At 38.6% G+C, this 27,879-nt stretch overlaps 1 protein-coding gene and 1 non-coding gene across 8 annotated transcripts in view; both read left to right on the plus strand.

Moving 5' to 3' along the window:
- The first annotated feature begins 137 nt into the window (after positions 1-137).
- Positions 138-27,879, plus strand: part of LRP2BP (LRP2 binding protein) — a 38,829-nt gene continuing 11,087 nt past the window's right edge. The window contains exons 1-8 of one of the 7 annotated variants that reach the window (XM_049632585.1): positions 142-967; positions 1,068-1,175; positions 9,072-9,157; positions 10,437-10,563; positions 11,277-11,389; positions 13,078-13,191; positions 27,525-27,667; positions 27,757-27,862. In XM_049632585.1, the coding sequence (XP_049488542.1) occupies positions 9,143-9,157; positions 10,437-10,563; positions 11,277-11,389; positions 13,078-13,191; positions 27,525-27,667; positions 27,757-27,862 (618 nt within the window). In that variant the 5' untranslated portion in view covers positions 142-967; positions 1,068-1,175; positions 9,072-9,142. Of the gene's footprint in view, positions 1,176-9,071; positions 9,158-9,755; positions 10,013-10,436; positions 10,564-11,276; positions 11,390-13,070; positions 13,192-27,524; positions 27,668-27,756; positions 27,863-27,879 lie in introns of those variants that run through there. The other 6 variants (XM_049632587.1, XM_049632586.1, XM_049632590.1 and 3 more) reach the window with 6 other exon arrangements.
- LOC125924116 (U6 spliceosomal RNA) lies at positions 19,590-19,696 on the plus strand. Its single transcript, XR_007458297.1, has one exon. It is a non-coding gene; the product is annotated as a U6 spliceosomal RNA (small nuclear RNA).

Raw genomic sequence — 27,879 nt, forward strand, 5'->3', positions numbered from 1 at the left:
CCCCCCCCCCCCCGGCCCCAAGATTAATCTAGCTTAAAATTCAAGCTCAGTGATTTCCTTCCTACTGATTCCTTTGAGAGTAGGGCTGATAAAGAGTTTGTGTTTATTATTACGCTTTTAGAGGACAAGTCTTTGAGCGGCCTTGTAGTTCTAATTTTGGTTACAGTCCTTTTTATTTCATAATTAGAGCCGTAAAATAATTTTGCAGTCGTAAATTTATTATACTTAGGCACTGACCCAAGGGTAGTTTTACACGTTCTTGTTCATATGCGTACCTGAACATAAGTGTGCATATATACTTATGTTCAAACACCTAGAACAGTGCTTGTGTTCTGTATTTTTTATATTGAAATTATTCAAAATATTTTTATATTTGACGAATGTTAGAGATATGTGAGAACACATGAACTTACTGCCAATTTCCCTTTTCCATTCATGTTTATCAATTAGGTGAGCACTTTTTTTTTTAAAGCATTTAATTAAGCTTCAGGTTTGCACAGATGTTCATTTTCACGAATTCTTAAATGATGTAAGGTATTGTCGGAGTTCTTAGAGTTCTAAACATTATATTGCAGTTAACATATGCAATGGGATATCTGTGTGATGCATGTGCCTCCATATTACATCCATTTTATTTAAAACAAGATTCTATTCAGCACGTGTTAAGTCTGGTAATTATTGTTAACTTTTTGTTATGTATGTAAGTTTCACGAGGAAAGGGAATTTTGTGAGTAATTGTTAAAGCTTTTCTCCCTTTAATCACTTCCTACTTGTCCATTGCTCACAATATGGTTCAGAAAAACGATGTCTCAGCTAAGTATCTGGCTTACTGTTAATAACGAGCTTAAAAGCTTTCTAAAAACTGAACAAAGCTGGCGGAGCACAAAAACATACAGAAGAAATACATTTGGGGAAGAAATACTATCTTATGAGCAAGCAGCTGGAGTTATTTCTGAACGTGTAGCAGGTGGGATGAGTTTTCTGAAGAGGAAGATGATCTGAGATGCATATTCAACAGGCACTCTTTCAAGCAGTGTTAATGTTATTTATGTTTACTTCGCTGGTAGATGTGTCTCCAGAAGGAGGATGCCATTTAGAGTGAGTGTTTATAAAAAATGTTGGATGATGACGAAGTGACCGAATGAATGCAAGATATGTGGACTGAGTCTTGAAAGGTGAGTAGGAGTTTGTTAGGTAGTCCATGAAGGAAAGAGTATTTCTCAGGAGTGTAAAATATCTTCCAGTGCTACTAGAACTATGTGCAATTCAGTCTCCTTGCAGTATATGATACACATACAGCAGTGATGGAAAAGAAATATTAAATGACCACTAACGTCTATTCCAATTTATTAAAACAAACTGACATTGAGACTTGCTGTGCCCCAAGATTCATACAGATAGGTATTATTATCTTCTCCATTTTATAGGAAATGAAATGGAGGCTTGGAGAGGTTCAATACCTTACCTAAGGTCATATTATTAGGGGGTAGAGCTGAACTCACTCAGGCCATTTGACCCCAGAGGCCACATTCTTATATCTAAATTTTAAAGAATTTTGGTTATCGTTGGTAGATTTGAAGTTACTGAGATCGGCTTCTTTAAGGCAAAAGAAAGTCCTTAGAGAATATCCATAGATATTAAAATCCATAGAAAAACAACTCTTTCATTCAGTGAAATGTATAGCAAGGTTGAATCACTAAGTTGTACACCTGAAACTAATGTAACATCAGCTATATTCAAATAAAAAAATTTTTGAGATTATTTGGCCAAAAACAAAAATGATAGGGAAAATTGAGCAGGACAGTTCTCCGTACTACCTTTGCAACTTTCTGTAAATCTCAAGTTATTCTAAAAATATGAAGTTCATTTTAAAAAGGAAGACTTGAGGCCACTTAAACCATCTTTCTGTAGACCACAGCTATTGAAGTTTTCATTCAAATAGTTAGTTTCACTTTTAAGTAACCCTCTTTCCAAATACAGTAATGACAGAAGATATCTAAAAGCTTATGAAGCTAGTTTTAGTCAAACAAAGAAAAAAAATCTCACAAAATTTTCACAACCAATCACTACCTATTTCCTTCAGTTCCTCTGCAAAGCACACTGCCCATTGACCACTAGGAGTTTTACCAGGCTGTTGTCTTAAATGTTCAGTTACTTGGGCTCATATCACTTTGAATTTTTTCCACACCTGTAAGGATTATTATAATGTATAATTAAATATTATATAACTGGTGAAATGAGAGGTGAGAGCTATAATTTGTAAGGAAACTAAATGCTTTCGAAATCATCAAATCTCAAGAAAAATGCTTTCAAAGTAGGTGAGGATAAATCAGCTGTAAAAGCTGAGGAGAAATGGCTCTATGCTCAGGCCGTTTCATGGGCATTTTTATTTCTTCAACGTTTTTTTTTTTTTTTTTTTTTTTTTTTTTTTTTTTTTTTTTTTTTTTTATTTTTGGGACAGAGAGAGACAGAGCATGAACGGGGGAGGGGCAGAGAGAGAGGGAGACACAGAATCGGAAACAGGCTCCAGGCTCCGAGCCGTCAGCCCAGAGCCGACGCGGGGCTCGAACTCACGGACCGCGAGATCGTGACCTGGCTGAAGTCGGACGCTTAACCGACTGCGCCATCCAGGCGCCCCATCATGGGCATTTTTAAACTCCTGCTCCATTTGAAAGAAACATCAAATGGAATTCACATGCATCTGGTTTATGAAAGAAAGGTAACTGTATAAACTCTCACATTCAACTTCTATTTAAAGAAAAAGCTCCTGATCCTACATGAAAAGATTGGAAAGTAATATAAAATGTTTTAAGTTAAAATGTATGTGGTATGCTTGTATACTCTATTGATTTTACATTGATTCTTGTTTAACTGACCAACCACAATGAATGCATGCAATACAAGCATTTATTGCACAACCTATTTCTTTCATTTAAGGAATATAAAGAGAGTAGCTGAACAGAACGCATTGTATTTCTTTCTGGAGGCCATAGCTCCATGGCTACTTGATGTATTTGACATATCATTTATCTAGTGTAGAAAGTTGAAATTCATTTTTTACAGTAACTCAGATTTGTCACAATTTGTTAACATCCTATCCAAGTTAATCTTTTTTCCTAAGAGGAGAAAAATATAGATAAAATGTTCATTTTACTAATTAAATAATTAGAACAAGTAAATTAAAAAATTAGAACAAGTGTAGCAGTTGATGTTGAAATAAATTCTAAGCGAATATACACTCAAAGCATATATCTAATATTCTGTTTTCTACCCACTTCCAATAATATGCATTTTTTTAAATAAAACAACTGAATTTCAAACTTTTGACACCATTCCCCAAATCATCTAATAAATCATTTTTTATTATCCAGTTGTCTTATACAGGTAAAAATGATAATATAAATCTCATGCTTAGTCTTTTTTTAAAACTAAGTTACCAGTACACTCTGAGAGTTCCTTGTGTAAATGCCATTAAGCACAGAAATTACCTAGATCAATATTGATATTTAGGATTTCATGAAATCTGATCTCTTACCCAATAGAGTTGAGAAATAGGTGTGAGATGATGGTATTATTTGTTGCCTATACATTGTCTAAGTCATAGGGTGGGGACAAGAAACCTTGTGGGTCTGCTCAGGATTATTTTATAAAAGATTAATCCAATTTTCTTGTTTGATGTGACCCTTATAGTCATTAGGACAGCAGGTCAATTTAAATTTCGGTTGTTACAGATTTTTGTCATTTCACCTTGTAACTGTTTCTTGTCTCAACCGTGACCACACTTTGAGAGTGACAAGCCATTTTTATACACTAAAAATTTATTCAGATATTTTATTACCTGACCCCTGGAAATAAATCATTCCAGAGTGTTATCTGTATCCATAATAGCATCAACTCTTCATATGGATAAGCTTCTATAAATCCAGAAAATAAATATACAGTCACTAAATAATATTTATATTCATTTGCCTCTGGAAGTTGAGTGAATCCCCTCAGGAAAGGCCCTTGTAGCTCTAACTGGCCAAAAAAGGGTTTCACACAGCAGGAACAGGACAGATGAGGCATTCGAATCCCACATAATTACCAAAATTTTTTTAAAAATCAGTCTTTCCAAGAGTAGCTTATATACTCACAGAATGCATGGTAAATTGCAGAAAAATGAAAAAGCTACCAGGCTCTCCCACTCAGTGCTTCTCTGGTAATGAAAGACATCCTATCTTTTCCCACACTTTTTTTTTTTTTCTCTCATTTCAGGGCATGATGTAAATTTGCCACACCCAAAAGGAAGGGCATGGAAAAAGCTCTAACTGGGTTTTTATTTTAAATAAGCAAATAGACCTAACTAGAAGGAGGAAAAAAATAAAGAAAAAACAGAAGACTACCACCCGATTCAATATTGTCTTTTGAGATTTCAGTAATAATTATAATGTTCTTTTCTAAGTTTCCATCATATATGTACAGATTATGCTTCCAGTTAATATATGAACGCTACCATTTTTTTTAAATGAGTATGAGACAACAGTAATGAAAGGAACAATAACAATAAACACAGTACTTTGCATTTTTGCCCAGAACACTTATTTATGGGCACCAGTAACTATTTATGTATTATGACAAGAACTTCAGTGTTGGACCTGAAGTTCTTTAGTTAAAGATAGTTATTCATTATTTTAGTACTGGATTAAGCCAACCATTAAGTTTCAAAACTCATTAGAAACATCAGCAAAAATAATTAAATTAAGAACAAAAAATAACAGATTTAAAAAAAATTTTTTTTAACGTTTTTTTAATTTATTTTTGACACAGAGAGAGACAGAGCATGAATGGGGGAGGGTCAGAGAGAGAGGGAGACACAGAATCTGAAACAGGCTCCAGGCTCTGAGCTGTCAGCACAGAGCCCGACGCGGGGCTCAAACTCACGGACCGCGAGATCATGACCTGAGCCGAAGTCGGACGCCCAACCGACTGAGCCACCCAGGCGCCCCAAAAAATAACAGATTTTTAAAACTTGACCAAGAGTTCCATGAAATGTGTAGGCTCACATTTTTACAACATAGTCTAAGATGCTGTGTATCTAAGATACATAGTCTAAGACTTAGCACATGGTTGTACTCACGGCGCAAGTTTATTACAGTGAAAAGAATATACATTGGATCATCAAAGAAAAAAAAAACAGATGGAGTCTGGAGAAATCCATGCACAGGCCTATGGATCACCCACTTCCAAGAAGAAACATACCAATGTGTTCCTTTCTCCAGCAGTGAATAATGCAGGATGGTGTGTGCAATGTTTCTGCCTCAATAAGCCCATTTAGAGACTCAGGACCCAATGTTTTTATTGCAGGCTGGTCATGTAGGCATCCTCTCCAAATACTAAAATTACAGAATTCCAGAAGGAAAACCTATTCACCATACATCATCATGTTGTTTATATAAGCAACAGAAACAGTGCAAACTGGTCTTGTCAGCTGGGGGACAACTCGAGTGTCAAATTCCCAAATGCCAACAGGACCAACCTTGTCAGGATGCCTTTCTAAAGAAGGCAGCCTCGGGGTGCCAGGTAGCTCAGTCAGTTAAGCATCCAACTCCCAATTTCAGTTCAGGTCATGATCTTGTGGTTTGTGAGTTTGAGCCCCACATCAGGCTCTGAACTGATAGTGTGGAGCCTGCTTGGGATATTCTCTCTCTCTCTCTCTCTCTCTCTCTCTCTGCCCTTCTCCTGCTCTTGCCCGTATGATCTTTCTCTCTCAAAATAAATAGACACTAAAAAAAATTAGAATAAACAAACAAACAAACAAAGATGGCAGCCTCATGCCAGCTAGGTGAACTCTTTTCTACACAGGAACACAAGAATAACCCATAAAAGACACTATTTAATATACTTAAATTCATTTTCACAGCAGTTTTACATTTAAATTACCTTTTGCTAGTCCATAAATAATTTACAAGCCATTTTTAGACAATTTTATCACATTCCCAAAGGTTTGCATCTTTACCTAAAAAAAATTTTAAAGAGGAAGGGATACTTTGATGAGAATTGCTATTTAGGAGTTGCAAAGATACAAATTTTTACATGAATGAAGTATCAAGCCAACCCAGATGTGTATACTGGGTTGGGTGTATGATCAACACAGAAGCAAAAGGTACTTTCTTAAGGGCTACCTGGTGCAACAGAACCCAAGATTCTCCAAGGATGGAATGTGATTTTGCCAAAATCCAAATGGACTGTTTGGACCTTGTTGGAGCAGTTAGATTGCCAGCAACCACCAGCAGCTAGGAAGGAAATCTGGGATGGTTTCTTCCCTAGAACCAGAGAGACAATGGCCCTGAGAGCACATCGATTTTGGACTTCCAGCCTTCAGAACTATGAAAGAATTAATGTTTGCTGTTTTAAGCCACAAAGTTTGTGGTAATTTGTTACGGCAGCTCTAGGAAACTGAAACTAACACAAATGCATTATATCTGAGAATTTTTTAGAAGTATTGAAAGACCCCAACCCAAGGCTCAGGAAGTTCAACATTTCCAAAGCAAAATAAATACCTAGTCAATTCAATAAATCCAACAGAAGGCAACAAAAGAGAAAATGAAGCATGAATAAGGCAGATGAACTGAAAAGTACAAAATAATTCCAATTCAATAGTGATTAAAATAATTGTAAAAGAACTAAACGTACCAGTAATAATCAAAGAGTATCAGCCTGGGTATAAAAAAGAATCAACAAATCTAAATGTATCCTATTTATAAGAGACACGCCTGAGGTATGAAGAACTACAAATCATTAAGACAAACAACACAAAGGCAGATACTTAACAGAAGAGAAATACAAATGGCCAAGAAACACGGAAAAAGAGCTTATGGGGAGAATGGGGGGGGGGGGGGGTTTGAATGGGGGGGGGGGAAGTGGGGAAAAAGGAGGAGTCTAAAGAGGAGGAACATACAGGAGCCTTACAGGTAGTATACCTTTTAAACATTAAATGGCAGCCAATGGATGTTAATTGTACTGTTTTTCATTCTTTACACATCTATCCACCAGTTCTTTTATATCCAGCTTTTCAGTTTTTCTTTTTTAATTTTTTAAAAAATTAAATAGAAGTCTTTTGGCATCATAATTAAGCCTTACTTAATGATTTCTCACTTGTAGTACCTCTTTTTAGTTACTGCAATCTAGTCTGTTCTAAACACTTGTCTCTTTTCCCTGATTTTTCAAGTTTATCATTTCTTTTTATTTCCATTCTGATTCGAATCCCTGCTAAGGCATAACCACAGAGGAGCCCCAACCTGCCTGGATCTTAAAGAAATAGTCATTTCACTTCATCTAGTCCTCAGGAGACAGCTCTGTCCTGCAGTTCTATTTGGCATGACTCTGCTGTTACAGAAGTAGCTGGAACTTACCTCTCCAGTCTCTGTAGACCTACCCTGCTCTCAAATCTTTCTTTCCTTCCTGTCACCCAGCATCCAGAATAATTAGTTATTCATCATTAGGCTAATTTTAGTTCTCTTACCAATGATATATTATCCAAAAATTCACATACTACACCATACATACTAGGCACAGTATAGTGTGTCTAACGTTTCATTGGAAGGGAAGTTATCCTTTATTATGACAATTTTAGAAAGGAATAAAATGCCTCTTCCTCCATACTCCTCTGTTGTATGAGGTCAGGTTCCCTAGAAGCATAGTCTGAGCTGGGGATTTTTATTCAAGTGATAGGCTGAGGGGTGCTCTCAGGAGGAGGAAGTGAAAGCACTACAATCTGGCAAGGAGGAAACGCTAAGTAGGAATGTGGGCTCGGATGGCAACTAGCTTCATTCTGATCTCAGAGAGAACATATCACACTTCTGAGTTCATCTCACCTTGGGGCGAAGGGGTACCAAGAACTGTGCAGGGCCTGAGGTTTATACCCTACTTACAACTAACAAGCTAGCCTGTTTCATGGATGTTGGCAGAACACACAAGACTCCCGGGTCAGAGATAAATGACTTTATCGCTCCTGGCAAAAGCAAGAGCCAGAGTGTGAGCACGATGCTGAGGTGGGTTCCCCATGACCCCTAATCCCACAGAGGTGATACAAAGGACCCAAGATGGATGCCTGTAATTCAGTAGGCTGCCTTGTAAGAGAGGAGAACTAAGCATTGGAGGAGGGAGGAGAGAGGAGGGATTCAGTACTTTTTATAAAAGTAAGCCTGTTTTTTGTCTGTGGGGAGATACCGCCTTAGCTCTCAAGGTTACTCTCTGCAAACAACCCTGAGAAATGGCCCATGTAAAAAGCAGTCATGGCTTTTACAGTCGTGCTCTTGACATACCCAGCAAGGATGTGCCAGAATGCTCAAGACTCATGGCAGACTGTGTCTCAATAGAAGCTGGCCTTCCAAATGCTCAGGCCTGTGGTCTGTCTCCAAGAAAGAAGGAGCAAAGTGTCCAGGAGTGAGGGGACTCATGTTTGGCAGGGGGACAAAGAAAGAAGGAACAGCTGGGAATTATTTTCAATTAACACTCACAGCTGCTAGAGACGGGGGGGTGCCAGTAAAGAGGATCTGGGAAGGGCACCGTCAGCATCCGCTACACCAGCCCTTCCCTTTAAAACTGTGGACTTCTTTCAGATCACCAATTAATTAGAGAATTTTCTAAATTCACAGCATGTCATGCAAACAGTTGTCAAGTTTCAAATGATTTTATATCTAATCCCAAGATTTGACAGAAATAAACTCATACTTTCCTTTTGAAAATCTTCTCATATCACATTTTCTAAAACTAAAAAGTACTAAATTTGGGGGGTATCCTCTTACAGGAGTCCTGCCATTTAAAGAAATCATGTTAGTCCCAGTTTTTGGAGAACAGTATAGAGTAATGATGAGGCACAGAGGTCCTGGGGTGTCCCAATTGTCCCACCTCCTAGCCCTGTGACCTTTGGCAAGTTACTTACCCTCCTCAGTGTCCTCTTGTGTTAAATGGGCCTCATAATAGCTCCTATGTCATAAAGTTTTGTAGGAGTTGGTGCCTGTAACGCACTCAGAACAAAGAACAATAGCTGGCATTTAAGTAAGAGTTCAGTCTTTGCTTATGTTTTCTAGACCCTCTCTGACTCTTCTTTCAAGCTACAACAACAAAAACCTTGTGCAGTATTGTAGCCACAGAGAGCATTATGAGTTCAAAGGAGGTAAGGTATTGTTTTCTGATTTGCTTCATTTCCGTCCAGTGGCCTTCCTGAACATGCCAAGTTTTTTCTTAGCCTTTTTGGATACAGTAGCACACAGGTTTAATGACTTCAGTAAAATAAAAACTTCTATAACCAGTTTTTCTGTAAATTGATAATGCTATCTACATCATCCTATTTGGATTGGCTTTCTTCTAATTACTCTACCTATTATTGTTTCACCCCAAAGCTCATTGGAAACTTTCATATTCACTAATGTCAACATGAGATTTTTGGAATCAGATAATCAAAAAATGTTATATATCTAGCAACAGGCATTTGGAACTCCTCTAGTTGAAATTGCTTATAGTCCAAACCCCAGATGAGGAAGTTGACTTTTCAAATGATTCAATGCCTCTTCCAAAATAACAAAGATACTGCTGTGATTTTTTTCTTCCTACTATGCTGAATTATGCCCCTTTTCCATACTTCATTCTCATAAATGAAGCAATTTATTTTCCAAAATAGTTTCACATAATAGTATAAATGTAGCTTTCCAATCACACTAAAGGTCTCCTGAATTCTTCTCTTCACCACCAATCGGGAACCTTTCCTGGAAGCTTGTTCCTGATTGGTGAAAAGTCAGCTGTAACAGAATGCCAAGGAGTAAACAAAAAAGCATAGCAACAACAGAGTTTGCTGTCTCACTACCCTCAGCCTAGGCCATCCTGGACTCCTTCATCCCAAATGATGTGGCCTCTACACTTTAATGAAGGCTGCGATTTCCCATCCAACTGTGATCCATCTTAAAACATGGCAGTCCAGTACAGACGGGAAGATAAAACTGAACAACACAGCTAAAATAAAGTGTATTCCCAGGTAAAAAGGACACATGCTTTAATTCGAGATGAGTGTCATGAGCTGCAGTTAGAAGGCAAAGTACCAGCGCACGAGAACTGTATCTATGGGAGGTGTCACCAATTCCTACTGGTGGCAGGTGTGGTAGTGACCTGACCCACACCGCAGCACGTGAACTCAGAGCCAGACAGGACTTGCAAACAGCACTCATCGTTAGCCCCACGCTGTGGACACAGGCATCCAGGATGACTGTGCCTCTCATAGCTATGGACAGCCCTGGGTTCCTCAGAAAGAATACATTCCCAGCTGGTCGTTTGGTCCCCTATCGCTAGGCAAGTGCAGGGAGGTTGTTTTTTATAACGAGTGCCAAGCGAGAATGGAGCATTTTTGCATTTTTCTGGAGGAAGATATTTCTACCATCCCGTCTTTCATTCTTTTTTTGCAGAATACACATTGTCAAAACAGGATGAAGTTGACCAGTGAAAAGTTGCCCAAGAACCCCTTTTATACCGCTCTCTCCCAGTATGGTGCTAAGAACTCAAAATTCTTCCAGTGGAGGAAGGAAAAGACTGGTACAGATTCTTATAATATTCTCACTAAAAGGCAATTCAGTACACCAGAGCAAAAAAGACAAGAAATAGGAGTCTTACTTGCTGTCAAGGAAGCAGTTAACTTTATGGTCCTTTTTAGCTTTCCTGTAAGAATCTGAGGAATTACTGCTTATGTGGTAGCAAATCGTGAGTGGACAAGTCTCCTAATCAGATCCCAAACCTGGTTTTACTCTCAGGACTTTAGGACAGCCTTCTGGAAAAGAGAAGCCAGATGTCACTTCTATTAAAGAAGTGGCAATGCCACACTTTACTTTGAAATGGCATTTAAAGCTACCACTGGTTTCTGTACACTTAATATTAATTTGGGGATGGTTTCTAGCTCATTTGGTTAGAGTAGTTCCAATGAAGGCTCAAATTAAGAATTTCACTCATCCACAGAGTAGCTTTGCCTGAAGAACTGCGCACGCACACTGCATTGCTAGAGCACCTGCCTAGTAGTAAACAGGGTTAATTTGGAAACCAACCAATAAATATTTCAGGATTATACAAGGCACGGTGTAAGGTACCATGATCATGCTTCTTCCTTGAATGAAGGAGGCCAGTTTCACAAATGAGAACTAAGAAGGAAACTAGTAGAAACAAGTGGCAGATGAGTTCTTTATAATTCATGTGTTCAAGAGAGAAAATTCGTATCGTAAGGCTAAAGATGGAATTCTTCACCTTTTTAAAATCAGATCGTTACGGCCATGCTAATTTGGTGGATAAGGCATTGCAGCTCTTGAAGGAAAGAATAAGACGGGGGGATGCTATGGCATATTTCCTACGAGGTCAACTGTATTTTGAAGAGGTATCATTTCCTGTTTGTTTTCATTTCATATAATGCTGTTGTTGGATCCCCAGAGCAAAATTTCCTGTAGAGTTCCTTACATTGTTATACAAAGCGAATTCTGTTAAATTCCTTAGATTATATGGTTGTGCCTTTAAGTATAATATATTAAGGAGATAGCTGACCTTCCTTCACAAAAGTCATTCTAATGAAAGTCATTTGTAGGAGTCATTTTGGTATGAAATCCATTCTCACACTATAAATTAAAAATATAATTTTTAGGGGCACCTGGGATGGCTTAGTCAGTTGAGTGAGCAACTCTTGATTTTGGCTCAGGTCATGATCTCACAGTTCATGGGGATCAAGCCCTGCATAGGGCTCTGTGCTGACAGAGTGGAGCCTGATTGGGATTCTCTCTTTCTGCCCCTCCCCCTGTGAGTGCTCATGCTCACAAGCTCCCTCTCAAAATAAACTTATAAATGTGCACAAGCTCTCTCTCAAAATAAACTTCTATTTCCTCCCTTCTCTTCCTTCATATAGAGTATTCTGACTTTTCCAGCTCTCTCACATCTAGGCCAAACATTAGCCAGAAGGGACAATGAGTCTTAACAGCTAGGTCTCTAACTCATTATGTGTTCTTTAAAATTAGTATTTGCTAGTATTTTGGTGATGTTTTTATTAATTTTATGAAATTGTTGATTAATTCGAGTTTATGAGAAAAAGGAATTCAGTTGTTTTTGTGTCTTCCAGAAGTTGTTTTTCTCTGGTCTGCTCTTCCTGAGTAATAACTTTCCAGTTCAGTAGCAGACTTTCTTTCCACGATTACAAATGATTCATTCTTTAGTATAGGACATTTTCCCTGATGGATTAAGACATTAGCCCCATATTAGTGCCTTACACCTTAGCATAGTTGTTATCAGATTGTAACTGCTGAGGAGCCTTAAAACATGAATTCTTTTATTATTTTTTTTTAACTTATTTTTGAGAGAGACAGAGACAGCATGAGCAGGGGGAGGGGCAGAAAGAGAGAGGTGGGGAGAGAGAGAGAATCCCAAGGAGACTCTACGTTGCCAGCACAGAGCCCGATGCAGGGCTCATACCCACGAAACTGTGAGATCGTGACCTGAGCCGAAACCAAGAGAGGACACTTGATCCACTGAGCCACCCAGGTGCCCCAACATGTAGGTTTCTGTAGGAAGTATAGGAGAAAAAATTTTAGAGAATCACATTTGTTTTTCCATGTCTTCTCCCTAGCTGGAGAACTGCAACATTGGCAGCCATGAGTTATAATAATAGTGGATATTTAATAATGGTGGATATTCTGATGTGCACATCTTCTCTGATGCCCTGGCCCCAGCTCTGCAGTGTCTCAGACTAGGAGTGGCAGGTCATATGGCAGCATGGATTGAGCAGAGGGTTAGGCTATCATTTTGAGAGAGGTTTGGCAATATCCAAATGTAAGAATAAAAACAAAAGAGAGTCTCACCCAGATTTTTCCTAGTCACTTCCCTCTATTGTCATATTTAGGCCTATTTAATTGGTTTTATGGTGTGCTGACTGCTGTTGATGCCTTACTTCCAAATTCCGTAAGTGTGTTGCTGTCTTTTGCTATATTTGATGCTCCTAGCTAGATTTAGGTGGGAATTAAATGTTTGTGATGACTTTAAGGTAATAATAAAAATAATTCAATATTTCCTGGGAGCTCGTAGGGATGGTATGAAGAAGCATTAGAACAGTTTGAAGAAATCAAGGAAAAAGACCATCAAGCAACTTACCAGCTAGGAGTAATGTATTATGATGGGCTGGGGACACCTACAGACGCTGTAAGTTACTGTTTCATTCACAATGTTTAAGATTTCATTGTTAATGGGTTTTTGAGATGATTAAGGTTATTTATATTTTAATATTATATTTCTGTACTTTTCTTTCAATAATATCTATCCTTTTAGCATTTAAAGGATAGCAGTAGTCATTTTTACATATATGTGAAAGACAGTATTTCTTTTTGCCCCCTCCTTGCTACCATTGACTGTCAATGACACTTTTGTTTTAAAATGTTTTCCTTTATGTTTAAAAGTTATTCCAAAACTACATGAACATGGAGAAAAGTTAAAAAATAAGTAAAAATAGGATCACCAAATTCTACTATCAAATATGAAGTTATTATTTAAAAAAAATTTTTTTGATGTTTATTTTGAGACGATGCAAGAGACAGAGTGCAAGCGGCAGAGGGACAGATAGAGGGAGACACAGAATCTGAAGCGGGCTCCAGGCTCTGAGCTGTCAGCCCAGAGCCCGACGTGGAGCTTGAACTCGCTCGAACTCATGAACCGTGAGATCATGACCTGAGCCAAAGTCAGACACTTAACCGACTGAGCCACTCAGGCGCCCCAACACTGTTATTATTTTAAAGTATATTCTTCCATGTATTGCCCCATGCAAAAAATTATATATATACATATATATGTTTATATGTGTGGGCACATCGCACACACTTTTTCAATGTAGGACTACACTATACATAATGGTTTTTAATATCCTTTTTCACCTAACAATGTATTTTGAATGTCCTTGTCTTTGTCAATAAATATAATCTACATTATCATTTTAATAATGGTGAAATTAATGTATATCAATAATATTTCTAGGCCTCATTTATTTGTAAATGTTTGCAGATAAAAGAAAGAATAAACTAAGCTATGAGGTTTGGAGATCAGTATGACAATTTTCTCTATTCCTTATGGGATTCTGGGCTTTAGTTTCATTTGTAAAATGAAAATAAATAAACATAAGTTTGAGATACATCTGTCATTTCCTCCTCCTCCCTTGGCCATGGCCAACCTTGAAAATTGATCATGGCCCCCCTTCTAGCTGAATCCAGACGTAGCTTCAGAACTTTTATCAATACAAAGCTTTAAGATTACATTACCAGTTCAATCCACTGGAGCCAACATGCAAAATAAAAACCATCAACGTAAGTCACGTAGTTGTTAATGAAATTGAACAACATGTAAAATAACACAAGGCACATGTAGTAAGCATTTGATGAGTGTTTTCTTTCCTGATTTTATCTTGTATAAAATTAATGATGGGAACTATAATTCCTGAAATACTTAATTTTTACTCTTTTAGAATCATAGCATATGATGAAATAAGTGAATGATGAAACAAATATTTGCATTAAATGCAAGATATTTTATTTTAACCCGTTTACAGTTTAACCTGTTAAAAGTGTAGTAACATGGGGTGGCTCAGTTGGTTGAGGGTCCAAGTCTTTGATTTCGGTTCAGGTCATGATCTCAGGGTTGTGGGATTGAGTCTCACGTTGGGCTCTATGCTCAGCGTGGAACCTGCTTAGGATTCTCTCTCTTTCTCCTCCTGCCCCTCTACCCTGCTTGCATACTCTCTCTCTTTAAAAAAACAAAAATTAAAAAAGTGTAGTAACGTGGAATCCATGACTACATTGTTCTCAATCCAATCTGAACCCTCTTTGAAACATCTTTATTTTGTCTGATTCTCACTCATACTGTGCATACCTCTTTCCACCATCCTCTAGGTGTTGGCAATACAATTTTCCCTGTTTGCCTCTTTGTAGCCAATCCTCTGTCACCTTTGCTAGCGGCTTCTCTTCTAGATGTTGAAGTGTGTCAGAACCTAGGCCCTTGCTGCCCTCTTCTGCTCTCTCTCCCTGACTAAGCTCATTCAGTCCATGGCTGACATTACCTAGACTTTTAAAAGACTTCCAAATTGTCTTGACACCAGAACCTCATTCTGAGATCCATACAGACAAATGCCTCCCACTTCCTAGATGTTTAGTCGGCATCCCTCGATCCCTTGGAGTCCACATCTAGTTCACCTACAAACCTGTTGCTTAAAATACACACAAGTCCTACTATTTGAGACAGTGGAGTTTCTTTGTGCACTGGTGCCATTCGCAGGGGTGGTCGTCATCCTTGGAACTGCCTTGGAGGACACAAAAGCAGCTTAAAAAATCCCTAGTTTTTGCACTCTGAGCACCTACTCTACAATCCCCGAGGTATGTGCTTACTCTTGTGATTTATCCGACCCTGGTTTATTTAGTTGGATTCACTGCATTATTCACTCACTCTTTCCTTCCACAAACATTAACGAGGAAGGAACAGTCTGAGATGCTGGAGAAGCAAAGATAAGTATGAAAAGGAACGCATAGTTTGAGAATAACTATGAGTGCAGTTGTGAGTCCTGGATTGAGACGATACGTGTGCGAGGCACAAACGTGGGGTCAGGGGAGATTCCGCCGACGCTTAGAAGAGAAGCACAGCATATAAGGTAAGGAAGGAATGGCATTCAGAGGGAGGGAGAGACATGAGCAATGTTACGAAACCTCCTTCAGTACCCTGGATCCAGCTTCCTCAGTCATCTCTTTGCACGTTTCAGCATACTAACTGATGTAGGCTTGGCATGGCCACCCATTAACTGTGCTGTATATGGAGGCAGCCGGGCACTTCTAAGTCATAACTAGAGAAACCTAGAGAACAGCAATCTTAACACCAATCATGAGTCCATTTAACCATACTCTTCAAGGCAGTTACCACCTAGTCTCTGTGACCATCATATCCTATGATATGTACTAAATAAAATCAAAAATGTAAATTGACATACTGATCTATGAATCTTTTCTCACCCTCAATTAATAAAGCAGTTTTGGGGGAATAGTATTAAAATTCGTTCTACAAAATATTTTAAACAAGATTAATCATAGTAAGATAAAGCCTATTTACTTTAAGTAGTAGTATTACTATTCTTATTATTTCAATGATACACTCCAACGTTTAAATATCTGGTGGAAAAAAAAAAAATTGGTCTCGATTCAGATTCTCCACAATTGCTTTGCCTGCAAATTCAGATAGGATTGAAAGTATTATAATTATTTTATTCAATTGATTTTCTATTAGATTTTCAAGAGACTCTTATTTTTATATCAATTTTAAGTCATTAAAAACCCAAGGTGCTCTTTAAAAAAAAAAAATACCAAAAAAGTCTCAAGACTCAGATTCACTCTGTCATTGTGCCACTCTCTTCTTTGGTATTTATCTATATTCATTACAATGAGATATTACACTTAGTTGGCTGTCAAAATTAACTGGAAATTGGAAGAAATTCTGTGGCTGCACTACCTCACGTGATTCTTTACGAACTTGCTGAGTATTTTCTCCCCACCCTTTCCCCCTCCTGTGTCTTTCCCCTCTACCCTCTCTTTCTCTGATGCCAAAAATGGATTTATCCCATTGTCTCAAACAGAGAAATTGAGTCATCTCCTCCTTTGCCTTTCCCTCATGTTACTTCCCTGGAGAGGATTTCTGTGGCCATATTATCAGAATCAACACCCTTTCCTTTCTTCATGAACTTTAATGATTACCTTAGTTATTTGTTACCTGTTTAATTTCTTTATCTCTAATTGCAATGTAAGCTCTACAGAATCAGGGGGTTTCATCTGTCTTGCTCATGACTCAATCCCCTAGAGACTTAGAACAGGGCCAGAACCACAGTAGATGCTCAATCATATTTATTGACTGATCTTGTGGCCCCTTGCTGACCACACTGTTATCAGAGTCACCTCAAAAGGCTTTTTCAAAGGACTTTTCTAGAGTAAGATCCTATGTAAGAAAAAGTATGGTAGCAGCTGTTAAGAAAATAAAATATTTGCCCTTGTTACAAGAAAAATCAATACTTCCTTAGAAGAATGAAGTATCATAACCAAGTAAAACTTAGCCCAGAAATTTAACAATTCAACCTAAGGAACTCTATGAATATAATACTTTAGTAGCCTGAGTAAGACACCATATGATGGTTTTATGTATTGAAAAAGCATTTCATAAAACCCAGGACTTATTCATAATGAAAACCTTTAAAAAAAAAAAAAACAGTACTAGGAATTATGTTTCCTTATAACTTAGGAATAGCCACTTAAAAGCCCAAACCAGAGACTGTCTTTTTCAAAGCAGAAATAAAATCTTTGTCATGGGTCATACTGACCTACTCATACTGTCTCCTGAATATCTTTCAGATCTGTCCCCAGTCCTTTAGTCCCACTCCCTCTCTTCCAGTTCAGGCTCACAGGACCCATTACCTGGGTTATTTCAGAAGTAGATCCCCAGCTTCTGTGCTGGTCCCAGACTCGTTACTCAAACTGCCACTAATGCCATCTTTCCAAAATACAAACCTGATTACGTCCCGTCCATCCAAAGACTTCAACGTTGAAGGTCCAAAGAAGGGCATGATTTGGAGTGTTCCCATGGACAGCCAGCTAGATGGACACGTAGAGGCCCATATAAAGTAACATTTACTTGGTAAATTCTTCAGTTTCAAAAGCAATAACTGCCCTTCCAAACCCTCATTCAAGTCCCAAGTTTGCAGTGTCTGCCGACATGGGGGGCTTCACCAGGCATCATGAGGCCAACCCACTGTGACTGTACCTGAACTAGACATCAGAATTCCATCTGGAACCCTGACTTCACTCGGTCCCACCAAGCGTCACAGCTGTATCACCTCCGGCCACTACACACAACGTATGCCTCTCTGGTCATTTGTCTTCTCACATATTCTCAACTCCATATTGCTTTCTGTTTCCTCTCCTGTTCTTACAGCTGCCCTCCCTCCTAAACTTTCCAGCTGGCAAATCCTCAGCCTTTTCTCAGACTATTTCTTTCCCTTCCTTGCCTCATCGGAAACTTAGCTCTCCCATAACCACCTCTCTGTAGGTCGAGGGCTCTCCTTCCCTATCCCAATGTGCTCAAAGGTGGAGTTGGCGTCATTTTCACCCCCCAATTCATTTTCCAGCTATGAGCTCTCCTCCACCCCACTGACTTTCCTAGTTCTATCAACTTCCCAGTCATTGGTCATTCCCCAACATTTCATTCTGGGATTATAGTTTTCCTCCCTGTGTTGTTCCATCATTTTGTCTGACACTTGAATTAAGAACTGAGTAACAAGAGGGAGAGACCATGTATGTAGGTCTGGGGAATCACATTCAGGTAGAGGAAATAGCTAGTGTTAAGGTCTGAGGAAGGAGGGAAAACTGGAGTGTAGTCAAACCAGTGAGACGGGGCCAAACCACATGGGACTTGGAAAACGAGGGCCAAGAGTTTGGCTTGTGTGATTAATGTAATGTGAAAACACTGAAAGGGAGGGAAATCAATATGATTTCCATTAAAAGAAATCATTTTGTCTGTTGTGTGGGGAATGGACTGAATGGAAGCAGGAGTAGAAGCAGGAAGCCAATTGGGAAGCCACTGGGGTTCAGATAAAACCACTTTAACTAAAGTACCATTCGGGGAAATACAGAAAAGTGGAGAGATTTAGAATATACTCTTAAGAGGATACAGGCCTTCTAATGGACCGGGAGAGGGCCAGGAGTAATAAATAATAAGGGGAGGGATCAAGGATGATATTGCCATTTAACAATGGGACGACTGAGGAAGGAGCAGGTTTGGGACGTGACAAGAAAACCTAACTTTTGAAGTATGTGTTAAGTCACCTGTGCAGAGATGTCAAGTAGAGAGTCTGGAGCTCAGTGATGCAGTCAGGACCGGAGAAATCGGGGCGGGGCGGGGGGGCGGTCTCGGTGGACCATCGGTAGTTATGGCACCAGATTTGGATGCAGTTGCTGAATGAGTGAACGCAGAGAAGAGGAAAAGGCCAGGGACAGAGATGGGGAGCCCTCCAATATTTAATGGTCAGAGGCGAAAGAATAGCCAGCAAAAGAGAATGAGAAGGAGCAGGGAGAATAGAGGAAGTTGAGGAGTGTGTGGTGATCTGGAAGTCAGATGATGAAACTGTTTCAAGGAGGGAGTAATCATCTGTCTCAATTCTGTTGAGGTGAGTATAATGAAAACTGAGCGCTTACTGTTAGGCACATTAAGACAAATCTCCTCGGAGACCCTGACTAAAGGCTTTTCAGTGGAGGGAGAAGGGACCAAAGTCAGAGTGGGCCGAGGAGACGCATGGAGGTGAGGAGTTGGGCATAAGCACTGAGTTTTGTCATATAGCAGAACAAATGCATATGCACTAACGAGGTCATATTCTCGAGGGAGGGTCCTCCCTGGTCCAGAGATACCACAGTGTATTTGTAAGTTGATACACAAGATCTAGCAGAGAGGGGAAAAGGATGAGTTAGGTAAATTCACAGATTCAGTGTCTCTCTTGATTTTCTATTTTCTCAGTGACGTAAAAGAAAAGCCACGTACTCGCTTCAGCAGTACGTACACTAAAACTGGAAGGACAGAGAAAATTAGCATAGTCCCTGCATGTGAGGATGACTCACAAAGTCATGAATCACCCCATGTTTTTATAAAAATATAAATAAAAATTTTCAAAAGGTGAAGCATGAGCTGAGAATGAGGGAAAGGGCAGGGGCAGCGGAAGTGTGAAGAGACAGGATAAAGTTTGAAATAGTTCTCTTCCCTACCGGGTTAAGTGGGAGAGAACACTGAGGCAGCAAACTGATGGTATTGTTTGCCAGGGCTGAGAGCTCACTCTGAAATCTGTGATCAGGAGGACCTATCGTCATGGCTGTGTTTGTTCCCAGCCATGTGCAGCTGCTTGAGTGTATCTGAGTAGGCAGAGAAATAGTTTATCTGCCAGATAAATGAGTGTCAAGGAGGGAAAGAGGAATGAAGGGATGAGTATGGTGACAGACGCAGAATAAGCCTAAAAGGTGAGAATTAAGGACATGAAGACGTAGAGGAACCAGGGAAGTTGGCAGGTTCAATGCGTTGGCATATGGCAACTCCCAAAGAGAATGGCTCGAATGTGATTACATATGGAGGCCAGCGGAGCAAAGGAAGATGGCCGCTGTAGATCCCTTCTCACCTAGAATTACACTGGCTTGATAATCCCTTTAACTCACAGTAAAGGGGCAAATCTCTCTTTTCATTATTATCACTTTCTTTTATTAACGTACCAATGTTTTTGATACTAATTTGGTCCAGACTCTGGTTCAACCATATATGCTTTGTGTGGTAGATTTGATCTGTTTTCTTCAGGGAGCATTCAAAGGTCATTATTACCCCATAGAGAATGATAATCACATGTGGGCTCCAACACCTAGGGAAGCTACAAATGGAAACTGGAAATAGCTTTGTGGGGGGAGGGGGCAGGGAATGAATAAAGCAACAAACTTTTAGCTGACATAAAATTGCGGTGAGGACAAGTTCACCTGTTTTAGCTTTGCTTTCCCCATCTCACAGAATTCTAAAAAGGTTTTTAAACCCTTCCTTTAGCATAAGGCAGTAAACATTTGAGTGTAATTTAGTGCCAGATTGCAGGAAATTTGACTTAGGAAATTCAGTCTATGGACTCATCAGGCAACTGTGCTTCTGTTTTCCAGAGACAATACGTTTCGACGTCTGCCCTCTAATCCACTCCCCAGATTTTTTAAATAATTTTTTAAGTTTACTTATTTATTTTTGAGAGAGAGACAGAGAGTGAGCGGGGGAGAGGCAGAGGACAGAGAGAATCCTAAGCAGGCTCTACACTGTCAGCAGAGCCCAATGTGGGGCTCAAACTCACAAACTATGAGATCATGACCTGAGCGAAAAACTAGAGTCAGACGCAGAACAGACTGAGCCACCCAGGTGCGCCTCTAACCCACTCCCCAGATTTAACTTCACATATTAAATGCAATCAGAATCAAATTTCCTATAAGATTTTTTTATGGCTTGTGGCAAGCTGATTCTGTAATTCATATGAAAGAACAAAAAGCCAAATATTTATATGTAGTATTTAAAGCAAGGTGGGTTTTGTTCAGAAATAGGCAAAGATCAAAAGAACAAGAGTCCAGAAACAGATGTACATCGATATATGGGTATTTACCATGTCATAAAATTTCACATGTGTGAGAAATGGTGATGGAACGATTTCGTCACGTTTTTAATTTACTTATTTTCTAGTTATACTCTTTTTAGTAGTTGCTCTAGAGATTACAATATGCACTTTTAATTTATCACAACAGACAAGGAGTTTATATGGAATTACTTCAGGTAAAATATAGGAACCTTGAATAAGTATGCTTTCATTGACCCGCCCACCCCCAATCTTTGTCACGCTATACTTAAATTCATATTATAAATTTCCAGATATAAAAGTGTTATAATTTTTGCTTTAGTCATATATCTTTTGAAGAAATTAAGAGAATAAATTATATGCACATGTATATATATGTGTATCCTTTTATATTTATTACATATTTACCATTTCTAGAACTCTTCATTCCTTCCTGTCAACCTGAGTAGCCATTTGTCACCATATTCCTTTCCTTTTGACCTGAAGAATTTCCTTTGAAGGGAATTTCTTATAGTACAGTTTGCAGATGATGATTTATCTCTGATTTTGATCATCTAAAAATGTCTTTAGGGGCGCCTGGGTGGCTCAGTCGGTTGAGCGTCTGACTTAGGTCATGATCTCATGGTTTGTGGGTTCGAGCCCCGCTTTGGGCTCTGTGCTGACAGCTCAGAGCCTGGAGCCTGCTTGGGATTCTGTGTCTCCCTCTCTCTCTGCCCTCCCTTGCTCATGCTCTTTCTTTCAAAAATAAGCATTAAAAAAAATTGTTTTAATGCTTAAAAATGTCTTTAATCTGCCTTCACTTCTGATGAATTGTTTTTGCTGGTTAAGTTTTTCTTTTCCACACTTTAAAAATGCTATTCTTGGGGCACCTGGGTGGCTCAGTCAGTTGAACAACTGACTCTTGGCTTTGGCTCAGGTCATGATCTCACAGTTCGTGAGTGTGAACCCTGCATTGGGATCTGCACTGTCAGACTTGGGATTCTTTCTCTCCCTCTCTCTCTGCCCCTCCCCCACTCGCTCCCTCTCAAAATGAATAAACTTAAAACAATGCTACTGTCAAATCTTCTGGCCTTCATTAATTCCCATGAGAAGTCAGTCACGACTTCCGTTGCTCCTCCCCCCACCAGTGTTTTTGAGATGTAATTGACATATATCATATTAAGTTGTATGACATAATTTAAGTATATATTGAAAAATGATTATCACAATAAAGCTAGTTGACATCCATCACCTCACATAGTTACAAACTTTTCTTATGACTAGAAATTTTAAGAGCTACTCTCATAGCGACTTTCAAATATATAACACAGTGTTGTCAACTATAGTCTCCATGTTGTACATTACATTCCCAGAACTTATTTGTAACCGGAAGTCTGTGTCTTTGAGTATAGTTGACAATATTACATTAGTTTCATGTGTACAACATAGTAATTAGACAAGTTTACCAATTATGCTATGCTCATCACAAAAGTAGCTACATCTGTAACCTCACAGCGGCATTACAATATCATTGACTATATTCCTTATGCCTTTCATTCCTGTGACATTTCATAACTAGAAGTCTGTATCTCCCACTCCCCTTCACCCATTTTGCCCATTCCTCCACCCCCTCCCGTCCACAAAGCATATGTTTGTCCTTTGTATTTACAGGTCTGATTCTGCCTCTTATTTATTCATTTTTTTAGATGCCACATATGAATGAAATTATATGGTATTTATCTTTCTCAGTCTGACTTACTTCACTTAGCTAGCATAATACCCTCTAGGTCCATCCACATTGTTACAAATGACACAGTCCCATCCTCTTTTTATGGCTGAGTGATATGCCTGTGTGTGTGTGTACATACATATACATATGTACCACATCTTCCTTACCCATTCATCAATCAGTAGACTCTTCCATATCTTGATTATTGTAAATGAGTCTGCAATAAACAAAGAAGTGGATAGATCCTTTCAAATTACTGTTTTCGTTATCTTTGGGTAAATACCCAGTAGTTGAATTAATGGATCACATGGTATTTCTATTTTTAATTTTTTGAAATTATACTGTTTCGCACACTGGCTGTTCCAATTTACATTCCCACCAACAGTGAACAAGGGTTTCTTTTTCTCTGCATTCTCACCAACACTTGTTACTTCTTGTCTTTTTTATTTTAGCCACTCTGACAATGTGATGTCTCATTGTGGTTTTGATTTGCATTTCCCTGATGATGAGTGATGTTGAGCATCTTTTCATGTGTCTGTTGGCTATCTGTAGGTCTTCTTTGGAAAAACGGTCCTCTGCACATCTTCTACTTGGATTATTTGTGTGTGTGTGTGTGTGTGTGTGTGTGTGTGTGTGTGTGTGAGAGAGTGAGAGAGAGAGAGAGAGAGAGAGAGAGAGAGAGAGAGAGGGGGGGGGGAGAGAGTTGGCTAAGTTCTTTATATATTTGGATATTAACTTTATCAGATGTATCATTTGCAAATATCTTCTCCCACTGAGTAGGTTTTTGGCCTTTTTGTTTTGGTGGTGGTTTCCTTCACTGTGCTGCAAAAGCTTATTTTGATGTAGTCCCAATAGTTTATTTTGGGTTTTGCTTCCCTTGCCTTAGGAGACATATCTAGAAAAATGTCTCTATGGCGAATGCTAGAGAAATCACTGCCTGTTTTCTAGGAACTTTATGGGTTTAGATCTCACATTTAAGTCCTTAGTCCCTTTTGAGTTGATTTTTGTGTATGGTATCAGAAAGTGGTCCAGTTTCATTCTTTAACATGTAGCTGTCCAGTTTTCCCAATACCATTTATTGAAGAGACTATCTTTCATTGTATATTCTTGTCTCCTTTGTCATAGATTATTTGACCATATAATTGTAGGTTTAATTCTGGGTTCTTTCTTCTGTTCCATTGATCTATGTGTCTATTTACATACCACTACCATACCGCTTTACTACAGCTTTGCATAGTATACCTTGAAATCTGGAATTGTGATACCTCCAGTTTTGTTCTTTATTGAGGTTGCTTTCGCTCTTCAGGGTTTTTTGCAGTTCCATGCAAATTTTAGTAATTTTTTAATTTTGTGAAAAATGCTGTTGGCATTTTGATAGGTATTGCATTGACTCTATAGATTGCTTTGTGTAATGTACATTTTAACAATGATGGGGCACCCGGGTGGCTCAGTTGGTTAAGCGACTGACTTCAGCTCAGGTTATGATTTCACGGTTCATGAGTTCGAGCTGAATGTCAGGCTCTGTGCAAACAGCTCAGAGCCTGGAGCCTGCTTCAGATTCTGTGTCTCCCTGTTTCTCTGCCCCTCCTCCACTCACATTCTCTCAAAAATAAATACATATTAAAAAATATTTTTAAATATATATACATTTTAACAATGTTAATTCTTCAAATCTAGAAGCATGGAATATCTTTCCATTTGTTTGTGTCATCTTCAATTTCTTTCATCAATGTTTTATAGTTTTCACAGTACAGGTCTTTCACTTCTTTGGTTAACCTCCTAGGCATTGTATTCTTTTTGGTACAGTTATAAGTGTAGTTTCTTAATTTCTCTTTCTGTTACCTTATTAGTATATAGACATACTACTGATTTCAGAGCATTAATTTTATCTCCTTCAAATTTACTGAATTCACTTATTAGTTCTAACAGGTTTTTGATGGAGCCTTTTTCTATGTATAGTATCACAGTCATCTTCCAATAGTGACAGTTTAACTTCTTGTTTACCAAAATGACTTGTTTACCTTTTTCTTATCTGATTGCTGTGGCTACGACTTCCAGTAGCATGTTGAATACAAGTGGTGAGAATGGACATCCTGGTTTTATTCCTAATCTTAGAGGGAAAGCTGTGTTTTTCACATTCAGTAAGATGTCAGCTGTGGGTTTTTCATATAGGTCTTTATTGTGTTGAGGTATGTTTCCTCTAAACCTACCTTGTTCAGAGTTTTTATCATGAATTGATGTTGAATTGTATCAGATGCTTTTTCTGCATCTGTTGACATGATCATATGATTTGTATCCTTTGTTTTGGTGATGTGGCGTACCACATGGTTGATTTGTAAATACTGAACCATCCTTGTATCCCCAGAATAAATCCCACTTGATTGTGGTGAATGATCCTTTTAATGTATTGTTGGATTCAGCTTGCTAATATTTTGTTGAGTTTTGCATCTATGTTCATCAGGGATCTTGGCCTATAGTTTTCTTTTTTTTGTGGTGTCTTTGTCTGGTTTTGGTATCAGGGCAATGCTGGCTTCACAGAATGCATATGGAACCTTTCCTTCCTCTTCTATTGTTTGAATCATTTAGGAGAATAGGTTTTAACTCTTCTTTAAATGTCTGGTAGAATTTACCTATGAAGCCATCTGTTCCTGGACTTTTATTTTTTTGTTAGTTTTTTTTTTTTTTAATTACTGATTCAGTTTCATTACTAGTAATCAACCTATTCAGATTTATTTCTTCTTGATTCAGTTTCAGAAGATTGTATGTTTCCAGGAATTTATCCATTTCTTCAAGGTTGTCCCATTTGTTGGCATAGGTTTATCTTTTCAAAGAACTAGCTCTTGGTTTCATTGATTTTTTTTTTCTGTCTCTTATGTCATTTATTTCTGCTCTGATCTTTACCATTTCCTTCCTTTTACATCATTTTACCTTGGGCTTTGATCTTCTTTTTTAAGTTCCCTTAGATACAAGTTTAGATTGTTTGAGCTTTTTCTTGTTTCTTGAGGTAGGCCTGTATCACTACATATTTTCCTCTGAGAACTGCCTTTGCTGTGTCCCAAGATTTTGTTGTGTTTTCATTTTCATTTGTGTCTACATATTTTGATTTCTTCTTTGCTTTGTTGACCCATTGGTTGTTCAGTATCATGTTGTTTAGCCTCCATGTGTTTTTCCCCTATTTTTTTCTTGTGATTTATTTCTAGTTTCATACTCTACGGTCAGAAAAGATGCATGGCATGACTTCAGTCTTCTTAAATACTAATTATATAGTTGTTCTCCTGTACATCATGTGTCATTTTTCTCAGGCTACTTTCAAGATTTCTTCGGCTTTCAGCAGTTTGACCATGACGTATGCCTGGGAAATCTACTTCATGTTTATCCAGCCTGAGGTTCACTGAACTTCATGGGTCACTTTCAGCTGCAGTTTTTAAGAGTAATCTCTCCTCTGGCTTGCATATGCTCTGGTAAACTTTCCAGTGTCTTAAAAAAAAAAAAATGTTTTTAATGTTTGCTCCAGATTTAGTCATTGCTATCTGTGGAAGGATTTACACAACCAACTCACTCGACCACCAGTAAATTCCCTCTTACTATTAGGTTTAGAAAAAAAGGCAAAGGGACGCCTGGGTGGCTCAGTCAGTTAAGCATCAGACTTTGGCTCAGGTCATGATCTCATTGTTCATGAGTTCAACCCCTGCATCGGGCTCTGTGCTGACCACTCAGAGCCTGGAGCTTGCTTCAGATTCTGAGTCTCCTTCTCTCTCTCGACCCCTCCCTGGCTCTGTCTCTCAAAAATAAATATTTTTTAAAAGGTTAGAAAAAAAGAAAAAAGGAAAAAAAAGGTAAATATGTACATCACACATTCACAAAAACAAATCTCTATACATTGGGACTCACTAAAAAGCAAACACCTTTATCTTCTATCACTGTGGTGTTTAGCCAGCAAGAGAACTTGGAGAGAGCAGTGAAGGATAAAAGCCAGAATGCAGTGTATAGAAAATGGGTTTGATCGTCAAACATTTCTTGGGAATGATGTTTGACAGTTTGCGCCTGATGTATTTTTTGGAGGGGGCAACATCTTCCTGTGTGGTCTTTGTGACTATGCAGATGTCATATGAATAGCATGTTGTATGTAAATTATCACTGAGCATACTTAGTGTGCTTGAAGGGAGAACATAGTCCTTGGCGCTCACAAGTGTACTCCGATTGTAAATGTGGAAGAAGTTACAGCTATTCTTGTACGTTGATAAGTTCTAAAAACTGTGCCCATCCAGAATAAGGGCTATAAGGTAGAAGGGAGGAGAGAAAAAAGGAAATCATATTGAAACATAATCCAACTGTGGAAGCTAAAACATGAGGGAGATGCCTTATATCCTTTAGATCTCAGAGCTCTGGGAATGCCTACTCAGGAGATATACCCTTCCTTCTTCCCTTCCCTCCCTGTCCCACCCTCCTCCTCCCTTATTTCCAGCTCTGCAGACTAAAGGGCAACCGTCTGCCTGGGCACAGACCCATGACATCAAACATCATGTCACAGGAAGAAGACTTTCACACCATTACTGGGAAAAAGAATTTAGTTTGGGTAAAACTAAAACCTGGGGTTTTTTTGTTTGTTCTTTTCCTTTGTGGAAGGAAAAAGGAGTGGAATACATGAAGAAAATCATCCATTCTCCATGTCCCAAAGCAAGACACCTACAATTTGCAGCTGCCTACAACCTTGGAAGAGCTTACTATGAAGGGAAAGGTGTCAAACGATCAGATGAGGAAGCTGAAAGGTAGTCTTACCTGAAAACAAGTGTTGTTGTTTTTTTTTCTTTTTAATCAAATGCTGACACAAAGAGTAACTTGCCCTTTTTTCTTTTAGACTGTGGCTTTTTGCTGCAGACAATGGAAATCCAAAAGCTAGTGTGAAAGCTCAAAGTATCCTAGGATTATATTATTCCACAAAAGAACCCAAAGAATTAGAAAAGGTAACACTGATCTATTT

Source organism: Panthera uncia, chromosome B1 (assembly GCF_023721935.1).
Source record: "Panthera uncia isolate 11264 chromosome B1, Puncia_PCG_1.0, whole genome shotgun sequence".
Lineage (NCBI taxonomy): Eukaryota > Metazoa > Chordata > Mammalia > Carnivora > Felidae > Panthera > Panthera uncia.